At 37.7% G+C, this 27,947-nt stretch overlaps 1 protein-coding gene across 8 annotated transcripts in view; it reads right to left on the bottom strand.

Moving 5' to 3' along the window:
- The window catches only part of THADA (THADA armadillo repeat containing), a 170,627-nt gene that overhangs the window by 65,281 nt on the left and 77,399 nt on the right, over nucleotides 1–27,947 (bottom strand). For all 8 annotated transcript variants that reach the window (XM_049833903.1, XM_049833902.1, XM_049833904.1 and 5 more), the window contains one exon: nucleotides 27,304–27,472. In XM_049833903.1, the coding sequence (XP_049689860.1) occupies nucleotides 27,304–27,472 (169 nt within the window). The remainder of the gene's footprint in view (nucleotides 1–27,303; nucleotides 27,473–27,947) is intronic.

Below are 27,947 nucleotides of genomic sequence, written 5' to 3'. Positions count from 1 at the left end.
TTAAAGATACCAAAATAGAAAGCATGACCAGCAGTCTTCTGGTCAGACAGTTAACAAAGCAAGTAACTTCTGCTCTTAGAGACCTTCCTTTGCTATTTAAAAACAGGTTTTCCAAGCAGTATTGAATATATAGAAAAGTGTTAAGAAAAAATGGAGTTAAAAAAATATGTGTAGTCATCTAGATCATAAGCATGAAAAGGAAATACTGGATAATATATGAAAGCTGATACCAACTGCACAGTGGAGAGGGACTCTCCAAGCCCAGCCCCTCTAGTATCCACCCTCTCTGCATGTGGGAGAGGATGCCTGACACACACTTCTGACACAAATGATAATGCCCATATCATCCCACTTAGTGTATACCTTTCCCATTCAGGTGCAAGGTTTCACCTAGGAAACACCTAGGTGAGTTGATTTCTAAATGGAAAATCACGGAGATACACAGTGCAACACTGAAGCCTAATGGGAAAGATTTTGCTCGGGTTAAGGAGTTTTGCACACATGTGCAATTTGGAAGCTGGAATAGGAGGAACAGGGTGCTAACTCTCCCTCTTCAACTTGCCTTACAGCCTCCAAATTTGAAATTCTGTTTGCCTACACAGGTAAGTTACGTTGATAGACATGACAGGGTTTCTATGCAAATCGAAAAAGTACATCCCCCATTATTTATTGAAATTGGTAATGTGCAGAATTTAGGAAGCTTTAAAGTTGTAATCAGACCATTTCTAAAAATACATACATGAGCATTTTATATGGAAACACTCCCAATGTGTGAAAGTATTAGCACTTCATACTTCCAAAGTGACAATTTTATAACTAAGGGATCAAGCTGGGGCCTTCATTTCACTTTGGGAAAAGAAAAACCTTTATATCCAGATTTTTACATCTCAGATCTTGGTTTCCCGCATTCCAGCTGTCACTTGCTCCCGGGGTTATATTTTTTTTTTTGTTTGTTTGCTTGTTTTGGAAACACAAGCACTGCCGCATAGCATTAACTTGACACATTTTCATCTGGGTTATTTTTTGTGAAATTATTCAAGTGGAAAAACAGCTGCGGTGGTTTCAAATAAGCACAGAAACAGAACAGAAGAGATGTCAAGAGACTATCTAATCCATATAAACAGTGAGGCAGGGTCTAAACATTCTCCAATGAAACAAATGCCTGACTGTCCTAATCCTGAAAACAGCAACGAAAGCAGATTCCAAAATATTTGTATGCAACCCCTTCTAGTGTTTCACCCTCAAAATCCAAGGTCTTGAGGTAAGGTGTTCCTCTCCTTTGCCCTCATGGTAAACAACTGTTCTCTGGACGCCGTTCAGTCTTTCCAGATTTTTTCCTAGTGAGGTACTTATTAAACACAGAGATCCCACTGGGGCCCCTCTGACAGGAACAATTAAATAAACTCTTGTCTCCCTGTGTTAGCAGGTGCTCTGTAGGCAAGAGACATCCTGGAAAGATAGCTGTTGTCTTTCTTTTTTTCAAATCTTTTTAAGCCCTCTGTACCGAACATCAATTTGTTGATAGCAGACCATCTTTCTAAGACAGTCTTTCCAAGATCTCTTTGAATTTTGATCTTTTTCTATAAAGCACTTTGCAAAAGTGCACGCTTACAAACATTTGAGTATCACCCGAGATCTCTACCTTGAATCCTCTTCTTTAGACTGCTCTTGCCTGTGCAACTGTCTGCTTATTGAAACGGTTTACGTAAGCATCTACTCAAACTAACCTTCTTCATAAAAACCAATGCACAAAGTTGCCACTGCTACTAGTTTCTCTCTATTTTTTTTTTTGTGGCTTGCCCTTAATCTCTGCAAAGGACACTATAGAAGAAAAGGGATGAAAAAGGAAAATAATATATAAGCAGAAGCCTTTCTTATTGCCTTTTATATCCTCTGCTAACTGAAAACCATTTGGTGCCTTAACCTTTCTGGTTTTATTCTTTGGTGCTTCTGTTCATTTCCAGGAATGAGAAGGGATTTACCTCTAAGCAATAATATAAAATCTGTTTCACAATTATGAAGGGGCTATCATATTTTTTCCTAGAAGCTTAAATTAATTTAATCTCTTCAGCTTTGAAAACAACTCTCAAAGTGCCTCCCTCCTAAATACACATGAAACCTAAGTAGTTTGATAGTTCAAGCAAAAGGTCTTGAGAGAGGGAGAACTGTGCATACTAAGTAGGTCAAATTTGTGGATTTAAATTAGGCCAGGTAGGAAATTCAGTACTGAAAACGCAATCAACACTCCTCTGCAGTTCAGTCTCTATATGAACCATATCCTTTTAATACTATTCGGATGGTAAAAATCAGAGGACATGAGCCATATTTAAGCAATAGATTAGAAGGTGCAACTCACATAAGAGTTTGGTTCACTCTTGAAAAACGTTGGCATTCATCAAAGACAATGTTCAACTACTACAGTATACCCTGTTCCATCTTCTGACATATGCAAAAACCTGATTTTCTCATTATTTCAGTGCAAGCCCTCTACCATTTATTCAGGTCCCCTCACCAAATTTTAGAGACGTAGAAAGCTTTCCCCACAAAGGAATTCTTTATTTCAGCAAAAGATTTTAGAATGCCTAAACTAAATTTGAAATTGTAATTAATGTCAGCATGTTTTATTGAAAGACTTATTTTATGTAAGCTACCAAACAAGCAATTTGGAAAAGTTAACCTCAGTAGTTCTGCACTTCCATCACATGTGACACGTCATTCTTTGGCTTATAGTAATATTGCTGTAGCTTCCATGATCTAAGACTACAAATCAGGCAATGTTTGCAAGGGGAGGTAGCAAGTTTTAAGAGACTGTTTGATTTACATAATAAAATAGACAGGCTTTCCAGCACATGGCTCTCCTCAAGTCCAAAATACTACTCGATTTAAAATCCTCTGCTTAATTCATCACTTACACATAAATGCAATGAGATCATGGTGTTCCTTTTGTATGTGAGATTGTTTTTTTATTACACTAAGGCAATATATGAATGATTTTTTTCTTTTTTAAAGGTAGTTTTACAAAACATCTGCACTGTCTGTAGAGGAAGATTTATGAAGACTTACAGGATGACAGCAATTATTTTTAAATTTGGCATGAACTAAACACCAAGAAAGCAGCCTGAAAGCATTTTTGAGATGTTGGGAGTCTTTTTAATAGGACCGAAGATACAACACCCAAGATATTCTCTGTAGTTCTGGGGAACCCTGCGTTAAAGATGGTGAGTTGGTGGATGCTCAAAAACCTTTTCTTTCCCTGAGCAGGCTGTTCAGGAGTCAGGCTAATACACCAGCAGGACTATAGAGACTGCCCATCAACCTGGGCAAGAGTTGTTAAAACAGTGCAAGCCGTGGGAAGTCCAGGTACTTGGATACATAATAGGGAACAATGTCCAGCTATTGACCATCCTGAGACCCTTTGGTCCATGAGGTTGTAACTCTGAGCCAGCACGTGCTAACCTGCTGCAGGTAAAACCACCAGTACAGGAGGACTTCTTAGCGCAGAACAACAGGGTTGTTTTTTTTTTTTTTAAAAAAAGGCATCAAGCCAGCTCATTTATGACACTGTATCCTAATTAGCAAAACCCTAGGACCCAGCATGCCAATTAATTGGAAGCTGTGTTCTGCTCTCCAGCCACTCCCAACGTCCAATACCTTCCCTCCATTCCTTTGCATTGTCAATGCTTCATCCTTGTTCTTCTACTGTGGAAGCCTCAAGAAAAGGGGAAAAAAGTAGAGGAGGGCAGGGAAGGGAAGGGGCAAAAAAGGAAACAGCAGGCTCGGTTCCCTGCTGGTCAATCATCACACATATCCTTCTTGTCCTGTTCACATCCATTCCCCACCAAACAGCATGCTTTCAGATGCAACGCTGAGAGACTTCTGTGTCTCTCTGTCATGACATGAGAAAGTTGAGTGTTTTCTTTGTACCCAAGCAGACCTTAAGACATAGTATCTGCTATATTCCAAGTATTCACTTTGGATGATCAAGTAAAAAAAAAAAAAAAAAAGCACATTACTTTTTTTAAAAAAATACTTAACCAATTAGATATCAGCTAAGTGAAAAATATAAATCATGAGAAAGAGACATTCTGCTCCCCCACATCAACTTTGATATGATATGAAGCTGATCGTTATCTTTAGCGCCTCTCGTATCAGCTCAAATTTCTGTATTCAGGCTGTGAAATACACTATTAGAATAATGAAGCAATGCAACTGTGGATGAAAACGTGTATCAAACACAGAATTTAGCAAGTGCCTTTAAACTTTCTTTGATGCCAAGAGTTCTCCTGCATACATAGAGACACTGAAAATGTAACACAAACTATTAATAGCCACAAAGTTGATCTATTGTGACACACTTTCTAACAAATTTAAATTAATATTTTGTAGCAGTAGCATTAATTTTATAGGAGGAACTAGGGTATCTGAGATTTACAATAAACTGTTAACTTCAGACATGAAGTAACGATTAGGTGGATACTTGGTGTGCATGCACACATGCTCATATTTAAAAGAAAACACAGCCTTCAACATGCTGCTGCACAAAGTGCCTTTTTTAAACAATCAGATTTTCCAAACCCACATTGAAGGTTATATAATTGCACACTTCTCAGTGAAGTAGCAAAGTGAAACTTTTCTCCCCTTAAGCTGACCTGAAGCAATAAAAACTTCTGCATGCATGCCCTCAGGTATGTTTGGATGAAATTAAGTATACAGCACAAATATTCACATTCCGAAGTACAAGACTGAAACAATGCTCCCAGTGTTCATCTCAGTGCTTCTTGGGAGGGGTGGGGGGAAGCAAACTGACATCACCCTAAACTGTACTTTCTCAGCATAGATCATTTAACTCCCTAAAAAAATTACAAAGAATACAGATGTTTCACCAGCTGAAAGAAAACAGTGTGTAAATACTAAGCTTGGAAAAATATGCCACTCACCAAGCGATGGAGGTTGAAGCAACAAGGAAAGCCAAAAAATGGTGTTTGCAAAATGGCAGCAGTAAAGAGATTACTGCACTAAGCTAAATGTGTTTTTCTGGAATTGTTCCATCAAAAGCTTTTGCCTGAGTATTAACAGGCTAGTGAGAAAACCTCAAACATGATTTTCCTTTTCTTCTCTCACTTAAAGGCAGATAAATTTTATTCTTCTTGTATGATAAATACAACCACCAAGTTATCTCTGTATTCTGAAAGTGAGGCCAAATTTTTCATTTTTTTACTACAACCATGTAGATAAAGACTGGCAAGCTGCTGTGACAGGTGAAGGTATTTTCATTAGGATGATAAAAAGTTCAAAGTTACAATAATTATCTCTAGAGAAAAACAAGCCCTAAAAATCCCTTTTTTCTTAAAGATGAAAAGTGCCAGTGTGATAATTACAATGGGACTAAAACCCTCAACTACCTCCCTCCAGTTTTCCAAGAAGATATCTACACAAAAATGGATGGGAGAGTTTATAACTATCTGGTTACCTTCTGATATTGTCCTAATCTGTAAAAATTTATATTTGTGGAAAATAAATGTAGCATTTTATTACCAGCAAGTGTGGTATGAACACAGTCCCTGCAGTTTGTGCCACTCTCACAAACAAAAGCAGCTACACAAGTTGCAGGGAAATAGTTTAAAATTAGTACAGAACCACACCACACAAACATGTTGCACCAGACAGCGCTGGTGGCACCCCCGTGCCCTGCGCTCTCACAGTGTATGATTCATCCTCTGTCACACTGAGGTTTAGCAACTGTGTGGATACATCAACTCTATGATGAACTTTAAGGCTTTCCTTCATCTGAGGTATTTAATTATGAGAAAAATAGAGAGAAGGTGGTGTTTGCAGGGGGGGCAGAGTAAATATTGTGAATTTATTTCCACATTTAAATGAAAATAGATTGAAGAGGAATTTTAAATATTTATCAATTCTCTTGCCATCCCCAAACAAATGTGTTAGAAAAGCCATCATCTATTACATTGTTCTCATAGTCCTGGATTATTTATATATACCAGATTATTACAGGCATCACCTTTTCTTCTTACCACCTCCTTTCTTTGAAGTCTTAATTTCATGATAGTAATTTCACAACTAAGAGATCAGATTATTATTTCTGCCAAATATAAATTATATGATTGTCATATATGATTACCATATATGAATACTGCTTTCTCAAATTTGTTTTGAGGTTGAAATATTTCCTCCTGAAAATATCTGTCTGAAAACTATAAATTTTTTTTCTTCTTTTAAAGCAATAGCTGGTTCATGATTAAAGTTTTCCACAAATTCAGCTTTGTTTTGTCAGCACATTTCATCATGTAATTACACAACTTTGGTTTATTATTCATAAGAAAGTAGGGCTTTTAAATCCTTCTTCCAAATATATCCATCAAAATTCATTAAGCCAGGTTTATAAAAGAATCAAGTTATTTTAATTAAAATGCAGGCAAGCATGTTTTGATTGAATTAAGAAGTTGTAAAATAAGGTATGAAAGTGTCTGAAGTTATGAATAAAAATACAATACTAGCTAACTCCATATAACTGAGCAAGAATAACACAGCTGTTTAATAATCTGAAAATTATGAATGTGCCATAACTAATGAAAGGTACAAAATGCTGAAAAATAGCAAAGTAGCTTTCTTCTCAGTGATAGATATATACCACAAAACATCCATTATTAAAAATGTGTTCTTAAAATTGAAGATAAACTCCTGCTTTTGTTTAAAACAAGCCAACAAATGTGAAATTTCACAGATCAAAGTTCTTGCAATACCATTTGCAATACCATTTTTATTAAGGGGTTTTTTTTCCCTATTTTAGTCAGGATGAAATTGAATTCCAGCTTAAAATGTGCTTATGCAACTCAAATTCTGTATTAGGAGAAAAAAACCCAATGAGAAGTTTGCTGCCAGCTAACATCAAATTCATTACTGTTATTTACTTGGAAGTCCTAGCTGAATTTTCTCTTAAAAGCACACGGTTTGCCTATTTGCACAGAAAGCTGATATCAGGTCTGACTTTGTAATTATTAGGACTTTTTTTTTACCATTAGGATTTGAGGTACTTTTTAAGCTATCACTCATGTTATACCTAAAGGCACATGTGCTGGGTAAAGAAGCCCAACCAAAAGACCTACAGACAGGTTGGCTGATGAGAAAACAGAAAACCCCACGAAGTAGACGGCACTAAGAAAAAGCAAAGCTGACTGACACGTAAGGGTCTCACACACATCCTCCTAACCAGCCAGCTTGACCAGAGACAAAAGAGGCTACCGTGGAGCTGGTGGCATTTCCACTCTCTGCAAACATACCTGTTATCTTCCCAGCAGCAGATAACCAAAACCTGAAAGTCTAGAGAAATGAACACACCAGACTGTGCTGGAAGCAGTTAAAAACTGTGCTCCGCCTGTATGTCTGATCAGAACAAACAGCAGGAAGAATACAATGAAGTGTCCTCTTCTGAGTCTATACCCTGCCACCATAAAAACCCACCCATCGCTGTCTTAATCTAGCTACTTCAAGGGATAGAAAGCTTTCCCTCTCCTTTAAGCAGTTTTTTTTCTTTTTTTTCTTCTTTTGGGGGGTGGTGGTAAAACAATTTGAAATTATTCATTCCCAGACTATGTCCTCGTAACACAGTTATCCTGCACACATCCACATGAACGCAAAAAAAAGACCAAGGTACACACCCTTGTTTACTCAGGGATGTTTACAATTAGGAAGAATATTAAAGAATACAGCTACCCCTCTGACACTAAGAAGCTGACATGTAAGAGCCACTGTCAGTACAAACATGTTCATAAAGAGCGCTCAGAAGTACACTGCTACTTGACCCCGTAGCTTTGCTGGTTTCAGCAGAGGTGATCTTCTGTCTCAGGAATGTCTTTATTAATGCACAAGCTGAGCAAATAGTTAGAAGTAAGCTATATCGATTTGATCCTTTTATTTCCTAAATTAACATTATAGCATAAAGTGAAGTAAAACTTGCAGCTCCAGAAAACAATTTTCTTCTCTCAGCTAATGATTTTAAACTTAGACAACACACATATACAGGTCTCACAAACAAAAGTAAAACATTCAGTATTTTTAAAGTCTGAGGAATAATTTGCCACATTAAATGTCCAAGTGCATGTAGCTCTACCCATGAAAAAAAAAGGTGGCGTTTTTCAGTGTCGTATTACATCTTCCAAAAGCTTTTCCCCATTCATACATCAAGTCAGCCATAACCTGTCACTGTACATACCACTGTATGAGGATCAACTTCCCCTTCCATTGCTGCATATTTACAAGTATATTGTCACTTTGAATGGCTCCATTTACATCTGAGGAACTCGGTATTACCAATTGCACTCTTTTGTCTGAACTCTAAGGCAACATTATAAAGCCTGCTGAAGATTGATCGCTCTTCCATGGCAGAGATTGCTGCACTTCTGTTTGAGTGCAAATAACAGGGAAAACGTCCCTCCCTTAAAGAAAATTCTCACACAATTAGATGCTGGTAACAACAGGGACATTAGGGGCTGCAGCTATACCGATACATCAAACATCATCCATGTTGGTGCCTAGACCCTGAACTCAAATGCCATACTCCTCCATTGCAAAGTAACACAGCCGAATGCAGGTAGAACTCACAAGAATTTTCCTCTGTCAAAATTATCCCTACAAAAAAAGAACATGCAACTGTAACATGCAATAAAAGTAACTTTGTCCAGACAACATAGCTAATGTGTGGGCTTAACTTGTAGATAAGTCAAACTGAATTCCAAGTGTAAAAATTAATAATGAGTAGTTCAGCTTTACAAAGACAGTATATAGGATAACAGCACAAAGAAAGGTGCATGTAATGCAAACTCTTTTAATTACAGTAATATCTAGGAAGTCATTCACGTAAGAGGATCCCACCGAGCTGTACCATGAGAGGGAAAAAGACAATCTTCAGCCAAACAGCCCCCCTATGTTTTTAGTCTCATTGTACTACAAGCAGTAGTATTTGTCACAGGAGGATCTGGATACAGCCACTTTCCAACAAAAAAAATCACCTGAGAGACAGGAGGACTGGCTTCCTGAAATACACATCATCCTTCTACTTCTTTTCCATGAATGATGAAGAAATAAAGCTGTTACTTATGTAAAGGCATATTGCTTCTCAATCTTTGTAGTCTCCCCCCTCCCCACCCCTACCCCCTTTTCCAAACAGATTATAGAAGAAAGTCTAGCAGGCAAGGAAACAGAGAGATTAAGTGATTTATTTAAAATCTGCAGGGCATGCATCCCAGAGACAGACTTAACTCAGATCCCTTAAGTTCCAATTCACAGATAGCAGGCATGTGCATGAGTATTTGTGGGGAGAAAAAAATTACTAAATTATGCTTTAAGTATACTTTTTTGAAAGCACTTTGCTCTCCAGAGTAAACAGTGGGAAGAATACATGCCAGTAAGATGTCGGCTGTACCACCAAAAATGCACAGAAAACACAGACAGTATTTCCTCAGAGTTTATCAGTTTTGGACCACTGATCTTGCTGAAGTTTCCTACTGGTATAATTTTGAACTGGTACTTTATGAAACTATGAAGTTCATAGAAACATAGATAGCTTATGATGAAACTTAAACTACAGCAAATACATGAATCATGCTACTGCTGAAACTCAGCAGATTTTTGCCTTACGCATATGGACAAGCTATTTATAAATTTTCACTTCCCATCAGGCTCAGCATGATGTCAGCTTACAACAACAAGTTAATGTTAATGTTTTCCAGTAATTTTCACAGTGCCATTTAACTGCAAGTGCCTTAGCCAAGGTAAACTTAAGGGCAAGGAGAGGGCTAACCGCATAATCAGAGAACAACGTTAATGAATTTTGCATCTCTGCTTTAAACACTTGGAATTCTACCTGCAATATATTTCTCTTTTGTTCCTGAAGTTTAATCTCGCTGGCCAGCTGATTTCACCTCCCCAAAACAGCTCAAATATTCCTTCTGATTTTAATTAGCCACAAAGCTTCATTGCCTTGTGGATTTTTTTTCCCCAGCCAAACAAGCATCCTACGCTATCACAGAAAGTGCCAAACTCAAAGCTATCAAACATTTCCTGAACTCTAGCAAGCTCACGCACTTTGTTTTACTATCAGCAGCATCACAGCAGACTAACGCTGTCTCTGAGAATTCACCAGTTACAGACAAGTTCCAAAGAAAAATGATGAAATTTGCTGGGGCTCTTCTCTTCAGAGGCATTAGAAGGTTCAAGGAAGATCTGTTGTCTATTATTATTTTTCCTCCTTCTCTCTTCCACTCACATGCAATTGATAAGATGTGCTTTTGACAAAAGGGAATGTCAACAGCAACAGTTCTTATGGCAGAAGGGTTTTTTTGAAAAGCAAGTTCTTCCAACGTATTTCCTTACTCGACACCACCTTCTCCAACATTTGCATGTGCTTGCCATTGATGTTATTATCCCAGAGGAGTACAGCTGTCCGTCTCTAAAAACAGTTCTAAGAACAGTTTTTTAAAGGTGCTGTAGCTCAGCCTTTCACTCGCTTTGGATATTGAACTGCATAGAGGCTGCCTTCTGAACACAGTGGTGCCAATGGGAGATGTCACCATGCCCAACACTTGTCCAACCAAACCTCCTGGCCAGGCTTCAAATGAAAGCAAACTCTCCACTCCCTTCAGTCACATGAGTTAGGTTAGCAGAGGCCTGCTATTTAAATTGAGAAATCTTACTTTTTTTTACTGAAACGGCTCAGGAAGGGCGACTGATCAGTCGCAGCTGCAACACCCAGCAGAGGGCTCGTGATGCTCAGCTGGATGTGGACTGCTGTGCACAAGCTGTTTGCAGAGCACAAGCCTGCAGAAATCCTCTGGCGTTAAAGCCTCAAAACTGGCAATGAGAGCAACAACAAGGCATTTCACTACATGCCAGATTTGCTCAGGGCAGCTGAAAACCATTCTGCAGTGATACAAGTAACTATCAGGATACTTCATACCCTTTTTCTTGCAAACAAACACCAAACACAAGGTGGTCAGAGTATCTCACAGTGGGTTCTTCAGTGTCTTTCCCCTTCACAAACAGTACCAATTTGGCTTTGCCTGTGTTGGTTTCCATCCACCACTACCCAGGCAGTGTCCTGTCACTTTCCTATTTTACAAGTGGCTGCAATTGCAACAGCACCCACCAAAATCAATAGTTTCTTTAGCTAACATATTAAACACTTTGTTTACTACCTTTAGATAAACTAAACCAGAATCTAGGGAGAGCTTGCAGTTTTAAACCACTTCAGTCTGAATATGGCAGAATAGAAATGAGTGGAAGTCACCACTACCCTGTCTTGTATGTTCCTGTTACTTTGTTCATAACCTCTGATAAACCATAAAGAGAGCTGCAAAAAGGTGCCACACAGAATGGCTCCTCATTACATCAATCTTATGTGTATCTCCATTATCACAGTGGTGCAATCTTTCAGAGCCCTACAGGTGTCTGCGCCATACCCTGTCCTAAATCCTGATCACAAAGTATCCATGAACTTGGTCATCAACAGATTTTGCTGGGGATTGACAGTGTATGTTGAAGGATTGTCACATAATGCAGCATATTTTTTTGGAAGCAGTAAAATTTACTATAGAAATAAAACTTCAGTAAAGCGCATAAAACAGGATGGAGTATGATTGCTTCAAATAACCTCAACTCCCCCAAAATATTTAAATTTGGCAAAAAGGACAACTAAATGAATTAGTAAGATGATGTTTTCAGTAGTTACTGAATCCACGGAGGTAGTTTAGGAGTTTACTTAAATTCCACACAATTCCACAAGTTAACTGCACTTGGAAAAACAAGAGAACTTTATTTGAAACAAAGTTCCCTTTTTCCCTCTCCAAACACTGTTAAGCCTTTTCTGTGCACTTTATTAGTCTTGTTGGCCTTACAATACATTAAAAATTATCAACCAGCTGCAAAAGGGGAGTCCATCTATTTATTTATTTACTTGTTAGGGAGGATGAGTGCTTTCCTAGTAAGCCGCAGATAACAATAGAGAAAAACTTTTTGTTAAACAGGTTAAAAGGTCAAAATAAAATACTTACTGATGACATTACATTTTTCACTACAAAAAAATCTGTGAAGAGATCCCTTACCGATAGCATTGTGTACAATACAGTATACAATATTGAGTATTAATGTTTTGTATTACAAACCATGAAATAAAAGAAAAATTTCCTCAAATTTATCACCTAGTTCTCTGGTTTAGTCACTGTACAAATTGGACAAATATCGTATCTGCCACCTGAAATAACCCATTTTTAACTTTTTTCCTAGGAAAATCAGGCTAACTAAAGAAAAAGACCCAAAGCAAGCTTCTCCAGGAATTCAGTTGATTATGTGACAACGAACACCTCCTGGTCCTGACATGACACCAAAATTCAATGGCATCGTCCATCATCCAGGGACACCTGGAAATGTTTGATGATTGTATAGATGCAACACTGCAACTGTTTTGAGGATTTTCATGGCTAATCATGGTACTGTAATTCTATTCAACAAATTTTTTTCTGTAAAACTCCAGGGATTACCCATGTAAGATAAAGCCATTATAAGCCCCATTCATGTACTGACTTTATGAATATCTTCATAAATATCACTGAAATAAAACTGAATTCAAAGAAAACACTCAGATATAACATGAATTCCTCTGAAAAGGCTGATGGAGAAACATTAGGAAAACTGAACTAGTCAAACAGTTGATGGAAAAAAGTGTCAAAGGCAGTGGTGGTTACGAACACCTCTCTTTCTGAGGAAATCCAACTGTTAGTATCAAAGCCTACCACATAATGAGAGAGTAAAAAAGTCAAGAAGTTACTGCAGTAACAATTTGAGAGCTGGACATGATAAATTGAACAACATCCGCAATTCGACTTGGGAAATATTTAGGATGAGATCATTTATTTGGACCATGTGATCACAGAAGTTCACAAATTAAAGTTCACATGAAATGAACTTCTTCAACTGTTCACAAAGTACCCCATTACACAATACTGAAAATAGCTTGAAATGTCATTAGAACTATTAATTCTTATGTCAGATTAGATTAAAATGACAATACTGTATATTCAGTGTATCTATCTGAAAGGTCTTTAACTTAAAAATAACTTTTTACCTATCTAAAAGCACAATATGGCTTTTCAGAAAAATGAAAAATGAAGAACATGAAACAACTCTCTAAGGGTTACTTTACTTTGTAGTTCTATTTCCTTCTTTAATACCATGTATCTACCACCGTTACCAACGGTTCATGTTTTTTTTAAGGAAAACGGTACTACTGCTAAACGCAGGATGAGGTTACAAAGACAGCTGCTTTTTCCTCCCTAGTGATCACCGAGTGCCAAGATGCCATATTTTATATATTTTAAAACTAGTTAAACATAAAATGCTAATTTTGGTTTTTATAACCGCTTTCTTTCACTTCTGGCAACAGAAGAGGCCTGATGCTGCAATACAATTTTTAAATGTCTCACAGAGTACAATAATCTAGAGAAATAACTACAGTCATAAGAGTGTTATCTCATCAGTTCCTAACATCTACAGAATATACTTTAGTTTGATTAATTTTGAAATAATTTCTTACAATATAATAATTCAGAAGTATAAATGATTGACTGAAGACAGCAAACAAAAGAAAGCATTTCTATTGCTGGAAGCACTTGATGCACTTCATTCTTTTTAAGGTCACTTTTAATACAACACTAAGTAGTACCACCACAGAGGTTTGAAATCCTGCCTGATCAACAAGTCTCCTATGAGAGAGTAGTACCCAAAGGTAATTACACAAAGTCCTGTCCTTTTGAAATGCTTCAGGACTATCTATGGACTGCAGTTTTACATTGCAACACAGGATACACACATAAAGCATGTGTTTTTTATTAGGTGTTACATCAGGAAATAAAAACTATTAACAACAACTATTTGGCAACAAGATGTATATGTCAAGTCTTTTAAAGTGTTCTGTGTCCATCTCTACATCTTCCTTAGGCTTTTTTCAAACTGGGTAGTATTCACTGGATGGGACAATAGCAGCATCACCATGGCACGCATTTATTTCCATGATGGAATTAATTACTTTTGTATTAACATAATAACCTAAAAAGTATGAAATATGTAAGGTGTTTCACATAAGACAAATGAGAAGTTTTAAATGGTATTATCAGTATCTTGAGTCAATCAGGGTTCAAAAATTACTCCATTCAAAAGAGCAAAGGCTCTAGATGGTATTTCTTATGGCACAAAACAATTCAATAGGTAAAAAAGTTAGAATAAAAAGAAGCAAGTCAAACATGCACTCAAGAATAGCTCCATTTATATTTCCTTTGGAAAAAAGTGATTATTGGTGTCTCAAGTTTTCTGTTCTAATTGCCAGTGGTGTCTGTTTCACCAATGAAACAAGACAGTCAGAAAACCAGAGAATAAATAAAAGATTTCTTGCAATTTACAAATGCGAGATGAGTACATAATAGGCATTTTGTTTGCTATAAAAGTGTTTTGTGGGGAACAAGAAAAGTTTTAATTTGGCTTTTCCTACCTTAAACTATTTTGTTCCTTGAAGAATAGCAACTTAATATTATAAAGCTAAACAAATGCAGGTATATGGACTGTGGAAAGGAAGAAAAGGTGCTAAGATACTTCAACTATACTGAAGTCAAACTCAGTATGAACTACAAACGTTCAATATCTTTCATCTAGGTCATTAATTATTTAAAGTCAGGTCATTATTTAAAGTGCTGAATTCCTAAGTGATTTCTCATAGTAAAACAGAAGTTTTAATCTTGTTGGTGCATTTCCACCAAAAGGGCAAATCTGATTTCCAGGGTTTAAAGCTTTCCCAACACCCACTTCTGGCACAAAGACCTTTATGCATCTATGGAAATACTTGTGTATATTTGAGAAAAAAAATTAATAGCCATTGCTCGTTTTCCACAATAAGAACAGGCCAGAATGAACTACTACAATCTGAAGAGGTCTTCTGCCAAAATCAGACTAAGACATTCATTGTAGATATGAAGACTTACTGAATCTGAAGTGTACACTTTTGAAAAAGAGTCAATATACAGATACATTTGACATGCAATTCTGACAGCATGATAATAACCCTACTGCAACAAACAACAATATACCAGGACAGCAGCTACTCTATAAGAGAGGATGTGGTCCAGAACAGTGATACAGAGGAGTTAGTACCTGAAAAAAGAGCTGGCAGGAGAGAGTTGATAGTGAGCGTGCCAGGGGAAATGGGGAGAGAAAACAGAGGTGCAAGCCTGAGAAGGAATGAGGGAGGACTGGGTAGGAGCACCTGCTGCTTATCGTGCCTTCAGCAGTCTCATTCATTCTTTGCTTGCTTGAAGCTGCATGGGAGGTTTCCACACTCCCAAACATCAAGCAGACACTGATGATCCAGAGACAACTGGAACCTTTTATGATTGAAGGAGCAGACAAAAGGAGGGACCTTGACAGGTGATATATTTAGAAGTATGCCTATCACCCTCTTGGCATCCCCCTTGCTCTCTTCTGCAGTTAGATCACACCTAGGCTGTTTCCAGGACCTGACAAAGGTTCTGCAGGGTACCTTAGGTGTAAGAGCTGCCTGCAGCTCCACTGGAAGCCACATTTTTGATGATCCAACTCAGAATCCACATTATTGATTGAGGGTTCTAGCAGCAATGCCCCAGAACGGGGAGCATGTTGTACTAGACAGTGGAAAACAAATTTTCTTTCAATAGAACATAGCCTCTGACCTAAACGCAAAACATATAGATAGACCCTTATAGTAACACACCGCTCCCACCCCTCCAAAAACCCCCTCCACCACTAGTTACTAGTATAACACAGCTTCTTCTTGTTAGTTCTGCCCCCACATAAACTTTCTGTCCTGTTTTGTTTCTTTATGTCAGTCAAATCTCTGTACAATCCTTCCTCAGCCTGGCTATTCTCTTCTGACCCATGAATAAACAGCATCAGAGGAACAAAATCAGAGGAACACTTTTCCAGACTATGCCATCAGTTCAGGTTCAGAGTCATTTAGAGCCCAAGTGAAAAAAGCACTTTAAGTCAAACAACCATTTAAAAACTGTTCCTAGAAATTTTTGACACCGTAACAGTAACTACTTCAGAAATGCAGATATTCTAAAATAACTAAATCAATAAACCCAAGAAAAAACAGTGGTAAACACCACTACTGCAAGAAATGCCTGTGACACAGGAAAAAAAAGTAAAGCAAGTAACATGCTTTAACATTGGTTGAAGAAGGAAAAAGTACGCTACATACATTCAAAAAATTCTATTTTGACTTATGAACACTCTAAAATTGATTTTCACACCTTGGAAAAGTGTCTTATTCTTGTTTTGTGTTTACTTTGTTTCATTTTCTTAGATTTCCAGGTTTTTCCTCCTCGCCTTTCAATTTTTTGCTCCACTATTTGAGATTCTTGCATCCTGGCCTTCAGTATAGGTAAGTCTTTACTGGGTTGTTATCCACTTAAAACCACTCATCCCTCTTCATTCACTTCTCCCATCCAGCATTCTTTTAAACGCTAATTTTTCCAGCTCTCTCCTCCTTTCACGGAGAGTATTCTTCTGCTTTGCAAATAGGCTGAGAAAGCTTCCAAAGACCAAAGAAGGCACCTTCCCACATTTCTCACTATAGCCTGAACTTCTGAAAACACAGAACATAATAAAAAGCCCTCGCTGTTCATAAATATTTTTACAGATCCTCAAGCAGTCAGAAATTATCACAGACAAGTATTTTTAAAAGTATATCCAGGAAGTGTATCCAGGATTATCTTTTTTTTTTTTGCTCTGAAAGTTTTAAAGACATGGTTTCTAGATCAAAAGGAAGAAAAAAAAAAACCCTGTGAGGGTGGGACTGAAAACATGTTTTTGGAGATGAAAAATGAACTCCGTGGAGTACTAAATTAATCCACTGCACCACCTAGGAGAATTATATCTTTGGCACACTTCACAAGTTTCAGCTTTTCCCTTCACAACTGTAAAAACATCCTCTGCCTGTGACAGAGTGATAGGATTGCTTTCCTGACTAATCATGAGGGATACTTAAACATTCAATAATACAAAACAGGTGCAAGAAATATGCACAGAATTGAACACTTAAAAAATTTAGACTTCACAAGAGTTCAATTGCTGTTCTGGGAGGTCTAAATCAAGTTAACCAGCCAGTGCCTAAAATAGTTCAACTCTCTTCAGAAGATTTAAGTAGTAAAAAGTAGAACACTATGCCAACAGTATTTGTTTCTAACACCTCCATCATCTAAGAAGAAAATAATCTATTCATTGTGAAAACTGTACCTACAGGGCAATTTCTCTTTTCTTAGTTTAATCCTAACACCTAATAAAAGTTGTTCGATATAACCACATTCGTATATAGTGTTTTCAATCACTGCACATTTATCCCAGACATAACTAGATAAGGTAGCTGAACACTAGTGATGCATTATGGCTGTAACTGAACACCAGGCAGTGTACCTCAAATGGCCATACACACAGCTACCCTGCAATCTCTGCTAGCAACATGGGTTGCAGGAGCTTTTATTCATTAAGGAGTGGTACTAGATGCACTGGATCAGGGAGGCCAAAACATCTGCACAGCAACTGCTTGCCATACCCATAGTAGTAAGCGTCAAAATCTAGGGCATGGGAGAAAGGGAGGCAGTGCATCCATCAAGTCATCCATTCCACTTTAAAGAGGGGGCAACTGTCAAGCTATCCCTGGCACAACCCAAACCAGCAGCAGCCTTGTTTTCACTAATTGATGAATACTGCTTATTTTGTACTAAAACCACATTTTCTTTTTAAACTTCAAAGATGTGAACAAAAAGTTTACAACAATAACATCTCTGCATATTCTTAGTTGCTGTAGGAAGAAACTCAGTAACGATGCAGAAACTGAATGAAACCTAACAGAGTTGTAAAAGCTGTCTAAATCTATGCCCTTTCGAAAAGTAGTGACATGTCTTAGAAGTCAGAGACACAATATTTGGGAGCAGTACTAATTACAATTAAAGCAAGTTCAAAGCAATGTCCAACTAGCAGATATTCCCAGTCAATTAGCAGTACCACATGAGTTTTTTTTAAAAACAAACAAACAAACAAACAAAAAAGCAGCAGAAAGAAAACCTCTGGCAAAATCTCATCAATTATTTTCCTTCAGAGACTGCCTCCTCCCATTCTTGGAACTTAGTTGCATTTCTGTTGCATTCATAAATATAAATCTTGTTCTCAAATGCTTACTGCCTCCTTATATCAGTGTACCCCTATGTAACAGTTAATATGAATTTACAACATGAAGAAATGAGACACTGTTCTGTTATTGCCAGCTACAAATAAGTGAATATGTTTTCAACTTGACATCAATATTTCTTTTCTCTTTGGACTAATCTTAAAAGTAAGGCTTATCTTGAACACTAAAAACTGAGCTTCGAAAAGAAACATCTGGAAGGAAGTTTCACTGGAAAATATTTAATTATAACAGGTTTATTTCTTTGATCTGTAGATAATGTAACATTTGTTTACTATATTGAGCTTTCATAAGCCAGCATGGAACTGCTACACTTCAAACTTTACTGCCAAGCCAAATAAAATGTAATTCACCAGTCAATGTTTCTGTGCTACTGAATAAAGCCAAATAAAAAATATGCTACCTCCCCATTCATTCCCTCAGACCCTAGAGATCCTTTGTCTTCAAAATAAAGCAGGAAAAAAATACAGTCACTGACACCCCTGCTGGTAATTCACATTAAGGATTTTTAGGTCAAGCTAATGAGTAGTATACCTCTCTCTTTCACTCAGCCCCAAGTACCAACATCCAAGAACAACCTTAAAAATGTATTTGCCTAATTTGTCTCCTGTCGTCATATTCTCACACCCTAGCCACTGGAGTCTGTGGGTTTTTATTATCTATTCAGTCCTGTAATAAAGAAGGTCCCATGATTGCTTGCTAGCTCTTCTTCATGCATCATTCGTCTCTGCTTTATTTTCAAATGCTCATATTTATTTAAATTGTCTTTATTCCTCTGAGTAAGCGTCCAAGTATTAAACTCATAAAACACGAGAGTGATCGTAATCTCAACTACCTGAAGCTTGACCTTCCTTTGTAGCAGCTTAAGCTAAAATCCTCTTCCTCTCAAAGGAAGGAAAAAGGCATCCACATTCATTAGGCAGGCTCTGTGTTCACTAACAACAATCTGTCTTAATACAACTCTTCCAGATATTTAAAACTACCTAACATCTTGATGTTTTCATCACAAACTGCTTCTTTTCGTCAGTACAACTACATATTTAATTTTTATCTTCAACAAAGTCACGTTCATACATGTCTGGCTCAAGAGTACTCCAAGCTGAGACAACACATGCAGATTTCTCCAGCTGCTTGTTCTTCCTAGGCTTGTGCTATTGGTCCTTGCTGAAAGCAGCACACTGACTCAGAGAAACCTTTGAATGATCCAGTATGGCTAATCTCAGGTTATGTTCTTGTCCTGGTTTTCTTGCTGCTTTAATGAAGTCTCCAGCTATGTTTTAAATCAATTCTTCCATCTTTAAACTACTTCTTCCAGCTCTCCATTAATATTCAAAATATCAGCATATCCAAATAGTTCATACAGACAATTTGAAGTTCTACCATCGTACAAATCTTGTCATGTTTGATAAACTTCACAAAGTAAAAACAGAAACAGTAAATCACTTCCATAAAATCTCTGTACAGATGGCAGAAAAACCTGCCAAGCAACCATACAGGTTTTTTAATCATATTGTTATTTTTTAATACAAGGATCCTAGATGCTTTCATTGTAAAGTATTTTCAGAAAGATGAGTCTAATTCTATAGGATGCTGCTATTCTCTGAAAAATAGTAACTGCCAATTTCTTGTCCTACTGAAGTCAGTGGGAAATTTAATCTTTAAAATTAATGTAAAGAGTTATGAAACCCTCTATCTCCTATTAAGCCTAATTTTTGTCACATGCAACTAAGTTGATGTGACTCAGTCTGTTCTTTAGATTTGAGAGAGATGCAACAGTGCTGCTGGTTTCAAAAGCAAAACAAAAAAAGGTTCAAAAGCTCAAACCAACATTCCTTGCACAAGACTTCGCATTCATATGGCAAACAGAACTGCTTGAATTAGCGAACATAAAAAGCCAACCCAAACCCAAACACCATCACCACCCCCCAAAACCCAAAAAGATTTCTTTGAACCAGCCTACTGCTATAGAATCAATTTATCTAATTGAAATGACACAATTTTGTGGGAAAATCCAAAGTGTTGAGAAACTTTGAATATTAAGAGTAAGAATTTGTGAAGAGTAATTGACAGCTGACACATGAAACAACATTAAATCGGAGAATTTTCATTTTTATCTTCATCAAGTTTTAACCCTGCACCAAAGCATAATGAATTCTCTCTGTTTCATCTGTCTCTTGCCACTTATATTTTGTACTTCTTTAAGAACAGGTCATGTGTACGCCCCGTACAGAAGGAGATACTGTTCTTCTCTTGCGATGTAAAACACTGGCATATGCTCAGGATAAATCAGTAGGAGTGACAAAGTAACAGCAATAAGTGGGAAGACTGCACTGACAAGAAGAGAAGCTACCAGCCAGACCTCAGATGAGAAGATGGGGGAATGGAGAGAAATCTTCCTAGGAACCACACCAGACCAACTGTGACTGAGGTACAGCAGTGACCGAAACCAGTCACGACAGGAAAGATCCATGTGCAAGGACATGATAGGCCAGCAGAGGGTTGTTTTTTTTTTTAATTCTGTGCAGTCGTTTGATTGCTTGTACAAAGTACCACCAAAAACGTAAATAATCTTAATGAACAAAGCTTCCAGCCAGAAATTATTCCTCAACGATATGTGTAGCTGGGAACTTTACGAAAAGCTTTATCTTGGACAGTACAATCCATCTCCTCATAGAGGCAGCAAACGGAGGCAGCAAGCACATTTAAACAATGTAGTTCCCTCTCTTCATATACAAACAGCAAACAATGAGGGAGAAGTCACTGAATCCTCCTTTCCCCTAATCCCCTCCTTTCCCATGCCCAAAAGATGCTAAAGGGAATGCAAAATGCTCTCCAAAAAGAAGGGACTGTACAGTGAATGGGACAGATACAGGCAACAAATTTTTTTGTACTGTTCTATATCTCAATCTCAAGCTAGACACTGTCAGCGTTTAGTTATAAATCCATGCAAGACATCTAGGAAGTAGGTTAGCACCTTCAACATTTCAGAAGTGTCCAAAACAAGGCACAGAGAAGTTAAATGAAAACACAATGCCTCTTTTAATAACTTCTGTTTACCTGATCCCATATGTTCTAAAAATACGTAATTGTAGGCTTGCCAAATTGAACATGAGGAAGATCAAACTGATAACATAATGACCCAACTGATGTGCAGATTCTTTCATTTGAAAAAGAAATAAACCTTAATAGTAATTACATCTGCTCCATGATTAATTGCAGCTGTCCAATGAATTGTTCTCGATATGCACAGTCTGTAAGTGTATGTACACTCTCATTAAAGTACAGATTTTTCCAGTGCACAAATGTGAAAGATTTCTGGAAACTAACGAGTGCAGAACTGTGACTGAAAGCTCCAGTCATACTACTGCTATTTTACTGTACTAATAACAACTAGATTCTAGGTCTATGCACATCACACAGCCTTTGAAATCCAGCATCAACCATGTTAACTGATTCTCACGAGATAAAAATAAGAGCTGAAGTCTTAACATCTGTTTTTCTTGGCAAACCAAGCTGAAAGTTCATGCATTTGGGAGGTTTTTTTAATCATTATAAGTAATCTACAACCAGATGAATTAAAGGTGCTGCCTTGTTTTTTGGGCAAATCACGCTCAGGGTCCCTGTAACTTCTCTTTACTCTAAAGCACCCAAAGGAAGAGGTTAAAGCATTAAAGGAGTTAAGAGGTCTGTGTGCAGATGCAGGGCTGTGATCTTGTTGGGATCATGGAGACAAGATAGGATAGCTGGCATGTTTGGAGTGTTGCAATGGAGGGATACAGACTCTTCAGGAATAACAGGTGAGGAAGTTGAGAAGATGGAGTTGCCCTCTATGTGAGAGAACAGCCAGAATGCATGGTCTGCCTGCGGATGGATGATGAGCCAGCTAGGAGCCAGCTAGGAACTCCTGGATAAGGACCAAGAGCAGACCTGTACGGGTGACACTGCAGTGGGTGTCTGCTATAGGCTGCCAAACCAGGAAGAACAAGTGGATGAGGCCTTCTACAGACAGCTGGAAGTAGCCTTGTATTTTCAGGCCCTGGTCCTCATGGGGGACTTCAACCACTCTGGTATCTGCTGGAGGACCAACACAGCACAGCATAAGAAATCCAAGGCATTCCTGGAGAGCACTGATGACAACTTGCTGACAAAAGCAACAGAGGAGACAACAAGGAGAGGTGCTCTGCTGGACCTTATGCTCACAAACAAGGAATGACTCACTGAAGATGTGAAGGTCAAAGGCAGCCTTGGCTGCAGCGACCATGAGATAGTGGAGTTCAGGATCCTGAGAGAAGGGAGCAGGGCAAAAAGCAAGACCACAACCCTCAATTTCATGAGAGCAGATTTTGGCCGCTTTCTGGATCTGCTTGGTAGAGTCCTGTAGGATAAGGCCCTGGAGGGACCAGGGCCCAAGAAAGCTTGTTGATATTCAAGGAGCGCTTCCTCCAAGCTCAAGAGCAGTCCATCCCAACAAGCCAGAAGTCAGGCAAACATGCCAGGAGGCCTGAATGGATGAAGAAGGAGCTTGTGGCAAAACTCTAACAGAAAGGGACTATACAGAGGGTGGAAGCAGGGACAGGTAACCTAGGAGGAAAAACAGAGACACTGTCCAAGCAAGCAGACATGCAGTCAGGGAAGCCAAAGCCCACCTGGAGATGAATCTGGCCGAGGTAAGGCTGAGGTACTGAATGTTGTCTTCATCTCAGTCTTTACTAGTAAGACCCCTGGTTTGGAGTAACACAGGCCCAAGCTTTCTTTCTCTAGTAGGCCCAGAAGCTTACCTTCTTGGACTTTGTTCAGTATAAAGTGCAAGTGTACAGAACATGTTATCTAAATTGTATATAAAAACTGTTCAAAGTTTCAATCAATTATTTCCAATCCAAGTAAAAGTCATGTTTATAATATTTAACCCTTTATTTGCAATAACAATCTTAAAAACTAATTTACATCAAAATTTTGATGGTTTACACAAGACCATCTACCACAATAGAAGCTATGGATGTTATACCCACAAATCTATGCAGGCAAGAATTAACTAGGTGCAGACTGATGGAAATAAAAGTTCTGCTGCATCTTCATGAAGAGGCCCCAATCACTGTCATGATCAAAGAATCATTAAAAAATAAGGGGAAACTGGCAGGAATCTCAAATGATCATCAGTCCATCTCCCAGGCCCAGAAAAAAACACAAAAAACAAAAACCCAAAACTTGATATACACGATGGCAGATCCACTATTTCTAAGTAGCGAACATTAACTCTCCCTTAATGTTAGAAAGTAGTTGCCAATATTTAAGCTCATATTTCACTTTGCTAATGAACTAATGGAGAAAAGTATACCTTTCAGACATCAGCTATCAATAGCTTCCATTTTCCAAGACTAAGTATATGTATAGAGACCTCTTGAAGGCTACAGCCAATTTTTGTTCTGGCCTTTCCAGTCTCCTCTCTTCACACTCTTGCTTCAGTACGTTTCTTCTCGCTTTGCATTCAGTAAAGAACTCCTAATTTATCCAAGCTGGTGTGTTATTACACTTTCTATCCAATCTGTGTTAGGTTGATTTATATTTCTGGAGTTACTGTTTCTTTGAAGAACTACCAGGTCTCCATAATTACTTTTCCTACTTAGGGCTCATTTCCATGTGATCTCTTTCTATGAACTCTAAATTTAAATAAACCATTAGTTTTATTAAAGTTTGGAGGTCTTTGATTAACTCTTGAATCTAACAAATGTTTTGCTCAAGACACTCAGGCTTATTGCAGCTGCATAGAATTAGACAAACTGAAGACTAAAAGCTTTCATAAATATCAGGACTCAAAACACACTCTTTTATATAGGTGTCTTCTTTACCATAGTTTTAAGAGACCCAGTTAAGACTGTTTTCTATGAGACTAAACATTTCTACAAAACCACAGACACGAAAAGAGAAAGCAGATCATGTCCCTACCTGCATGGCTTACAAATACCATTATGAGTCAAACCAGTACATTGAAATTACTGATCGCAAGTACAGGTTATTGAATAAAACATTTTTGAATTAATTACAGCTTAATTCTGAATTTCTCAATTATTCTGAACAGATGGAATACATACTGCAGGAGTTCCAACCTGAAGAGGCAGAAGGTCAAAACAATATTTGATTCTCTGATAAGAATACCTCACAATCTTCCCAAATACTTTAAGTTCCTTGGCAACTGCCAAAAGTCAAGAAGTTTCACAAACGTAAAGGCTTCCCTAGTTATAAATTTTGATACACTTCCAGAATTCTCTACATAAAGTTCTGGACAAGCTCTTACTTTCACCTGATCAGCTAAAAAACCTAGATCTTAAAAGAAAAGAAGCCATAAATATTTCATCATTCAAGACGGCCAGTAGAAGATTTCTGCATTTTCTTGTGGATTACAAACTTGATTCCTTCCCCCTCTCCCTGTCCCCCATTCCAGTTTGGATGATAGAGCGAAGTAGAAATTGCACTCATAAAGGAAACACTAAGCATAGAAAAGACTTTTCTTTGTTTTATTCAAGTCAATGCATTTTCTTATGATGCAGAACTACTCCTTGAAGAATATCATCAGTTCCATAAGACATGTTTTCACGTAACGCAAAGGTCTGAAGTTAAACACAACACATTTGCATCCACTGTCAAAAAACATTCCTTGTCAATCTCAGCATTTTGAAAACCAGGCCAAGTTTGGACAAGCACTCCATGCTGAACTCTTTTTGAATGATCTTTCTATAAATTAACATTTGGCTTGCAACAGATGAAGCGATTACATAACTGAAATGTACCTTCAAGATTCATCACATTTGGTACTGCCACATAAGCTTTAAGTCTGAATAATTCCAACTTTCCTGTTCAAGCCTTGACAACATATGAACACTGAAATAAAAACAGGCAATGAACTTAGTCAGCTTCTGACTTATGTGACTGAACAAATGAAATGAAATTACTGAATTCTCTTTTGATAAGATATTGGCCTTGTATTGCTGGAAAAACCTAAATTTTACTGAGTTTTGTACAGGCTTACTTTTTTTAGTAGGGATTTTTGTTTTGGTTTTATATCAAAGAGGAAGATAAATTCTCTACTGTGTCATGGAAATATAGTGCAAACAGTTTAAAACACTGCCAGATCACTGTCTCTTCAAGTAAGCCTTCAGAGAAACAGTGCTTTAACAAATAGTCCTGTAACAACTTTCTACAGTTCAATGAGCCTTAGCAGCAGCTTTGCAAGTCCCATCTTATATTGATAAAAAGGAAACTGAAACCATGCATCCAACAACCCCTGAAAGTCACAGTACTTTGCTCTTTGTACTACTTACAGGAGGTGCATTCCAAGTGTTGAACTACCTGGGATTAGTGTTTTAGAGGTACAACATCAAACACTACCATCTCCTTTTTTGCATGTCTTTATCACTCTACAGTATTTCTTCCAACTGTTTTGTTATTTAACTAGCAACACATAGTTCAGTGTTTCAGTCATAACCAAATTTAATTAAGTACTAAATGAAGACTTTGCACAACCTTGATTCATAAAAACAAAGCCCAAAACAAATGCTAGAGACCAAACATCACTGAACTGTTATGGTACAACTGACATTTTTTTGACGAATGTCATACTCTGACAGCACCAGTCTCTCCCTGGTGCTGTACGAATTGCAGTAGTAGCTCCTAGTATCTGCTCAAAACTGACGAAAAATCACGTTAAAGCCCCGAGAATATCTCCTGCCTCAGGAGTATGGAAAAGAAAACTCCATACATCTATGCATAGGATCATGTTAGCAACACTGGATTAATTAAACAGATCAACATTTGGGCTCTTTCAGAACCAACCCTCCATTATTATTATTTTTTTCCAGGTCACTAAAAAGAAGGCAGTCGTTTTATATGTTTCGGGAGTTTCGTGAGACACCAGGGCTGCAAAGGTAATTTGATGATGGCAATCTTTTTCCCACACAGATACAGCAGCTCACAGGTGTAAGCACTTGCATACATAAAGGTGCATGGACTGCTTTTCAGAGCAGAAAAGACTGGACACGATCATCCCACACGCTGCGACAACCTTCATTGTAACCAGTCGTCATCCAAATCCAGGTTCAATTTGCTGAAACCCTTTACAGGTAAAGGTGACAGTAACAGCTCTAGAGAGACTTCACTCATTTCCCTGTCCTACGTTTCCTGTAAGGTCATAATTTTAAAGGAAGATAACATACTGGAAAAGATACACTACCAAACTAAAACAAAACCACATACACCCCACCACACAGTTTACAGCAGGAACATGTACCTAGACAGCTTGCCAACTAAGGCAGACTAACAGAGGTCATCATGTACAATATGGCTTTGTTGGAGGGTTGCTCATGAAAAACAGGCAATAAAAATCAGTAACTTATTACCATGATAGCTTAAAAATCAAACACAGTGAACCGCCTACCATAAACCAAAGGAATGGTGTATGGGGAATGAAGAAATTTGTGATTCCAAAACAATAGCAAGCTTTTTTTCCAGAATTTTTTCAGAAGAAAACAGTATAAAGCCCATCGCAACTTATACAGCAAACTGACAGGAAGCTGCTGGTGTAGCAGGAAAAGCAAATGAATTAATATATAAATATGTAGGTAAGTAGCAAGTCTCTATCTACAATACTATTGGTGCTTGGAGTTCAGCTTTGCCTCAGATTTGCTCTGTGATTTTGGGCAAGTCACATAGATCTCTGTGTAGATATGTTTATATAAAGATATTTGCTCTCAAAGTACCTTAATCTCCAGAGATGAAACATTATATGAAATGTAAGTGTTGATATTTACAGCTTACAGCCCTCTAATAACAGCTGAAATGTGCATTCCATATTCATCATCTGAAAAGCAGTCTTCATACATGTTTTGACAATGTGTGAACATTCAGCACCAACTCACTGTGCGCTATCTGGCTGTGAAGTATGACAAAAAAAAAATCCAACAAAAACCCCACAGTAAAAAAACCAAAACAAACAACCAAACGAACAACCCAAACAACTCCCAAAAACTTACTTGCAGAAGTGTTCCATGAATATTATTCTGTCGTATGCAAGGACTGGTAGAGTCTGGAAGCCCCTCCAGCAAGGACAGCACTGTATGTGGTACTTCATTTACCATAACAAATGGAACAAGGGCCCGACCTGACATCTCACGTGAACGGTACACAGGAGAGTGCCCACACCTAGAAAAAGGAGAAATACCTATTTTTTGTCATCCAGTTGTAACCCACTGCTGTGGCTAAAAAAACCCCAAAGGATAATGCAATGAAAACTAAACCACATTTCCCACAAATCAAATGTACAGTCTTTCTTCTCAGTAGTGCAAGAGCATTTGCCCCGAAACATGTCATACTAGAGCCATGCTGGAGCCTTTTTTTCCTTCAGAAGTTCCTGTGTTTATATAAAGTAAAAAAAAAAAAAAAAAGAAAAAAGAAAAAAGATGCAATTATGCCATGAAGCAGGTAAGTATATGGTCCTGTTCCATCTTTCTTGATGTTTATGTTACCTACTATACAGCAGTAATACTCAAAAGTATTATGAGTTTGACTTAAAACTATTAAACACCATACTCGTAATTGGATGTTTCCATAATAACACAACATGGTGTGTAATGGACTTTTAGGCCATATCTCCCACTGGTTTTTAGAACATATTTAA

Source organism: Accipiter gentilis, chromosome 30, assembly GCF_929443795.1.
Source record: "Accipiter gentilis chromosome 30, bAccGen1.1, whole genome shotgun sequence".
NCBI lineage: Eukaryota > Metazoa > Chordata > Aves > Accipitriformes > Accipitridae > Astur > Astur gentilis.
The sequence above is the reverse complement of the archived record's forward strand: the minus strand, read 5'-3'. Positions and strand labels throughout refer to the sequence as shown.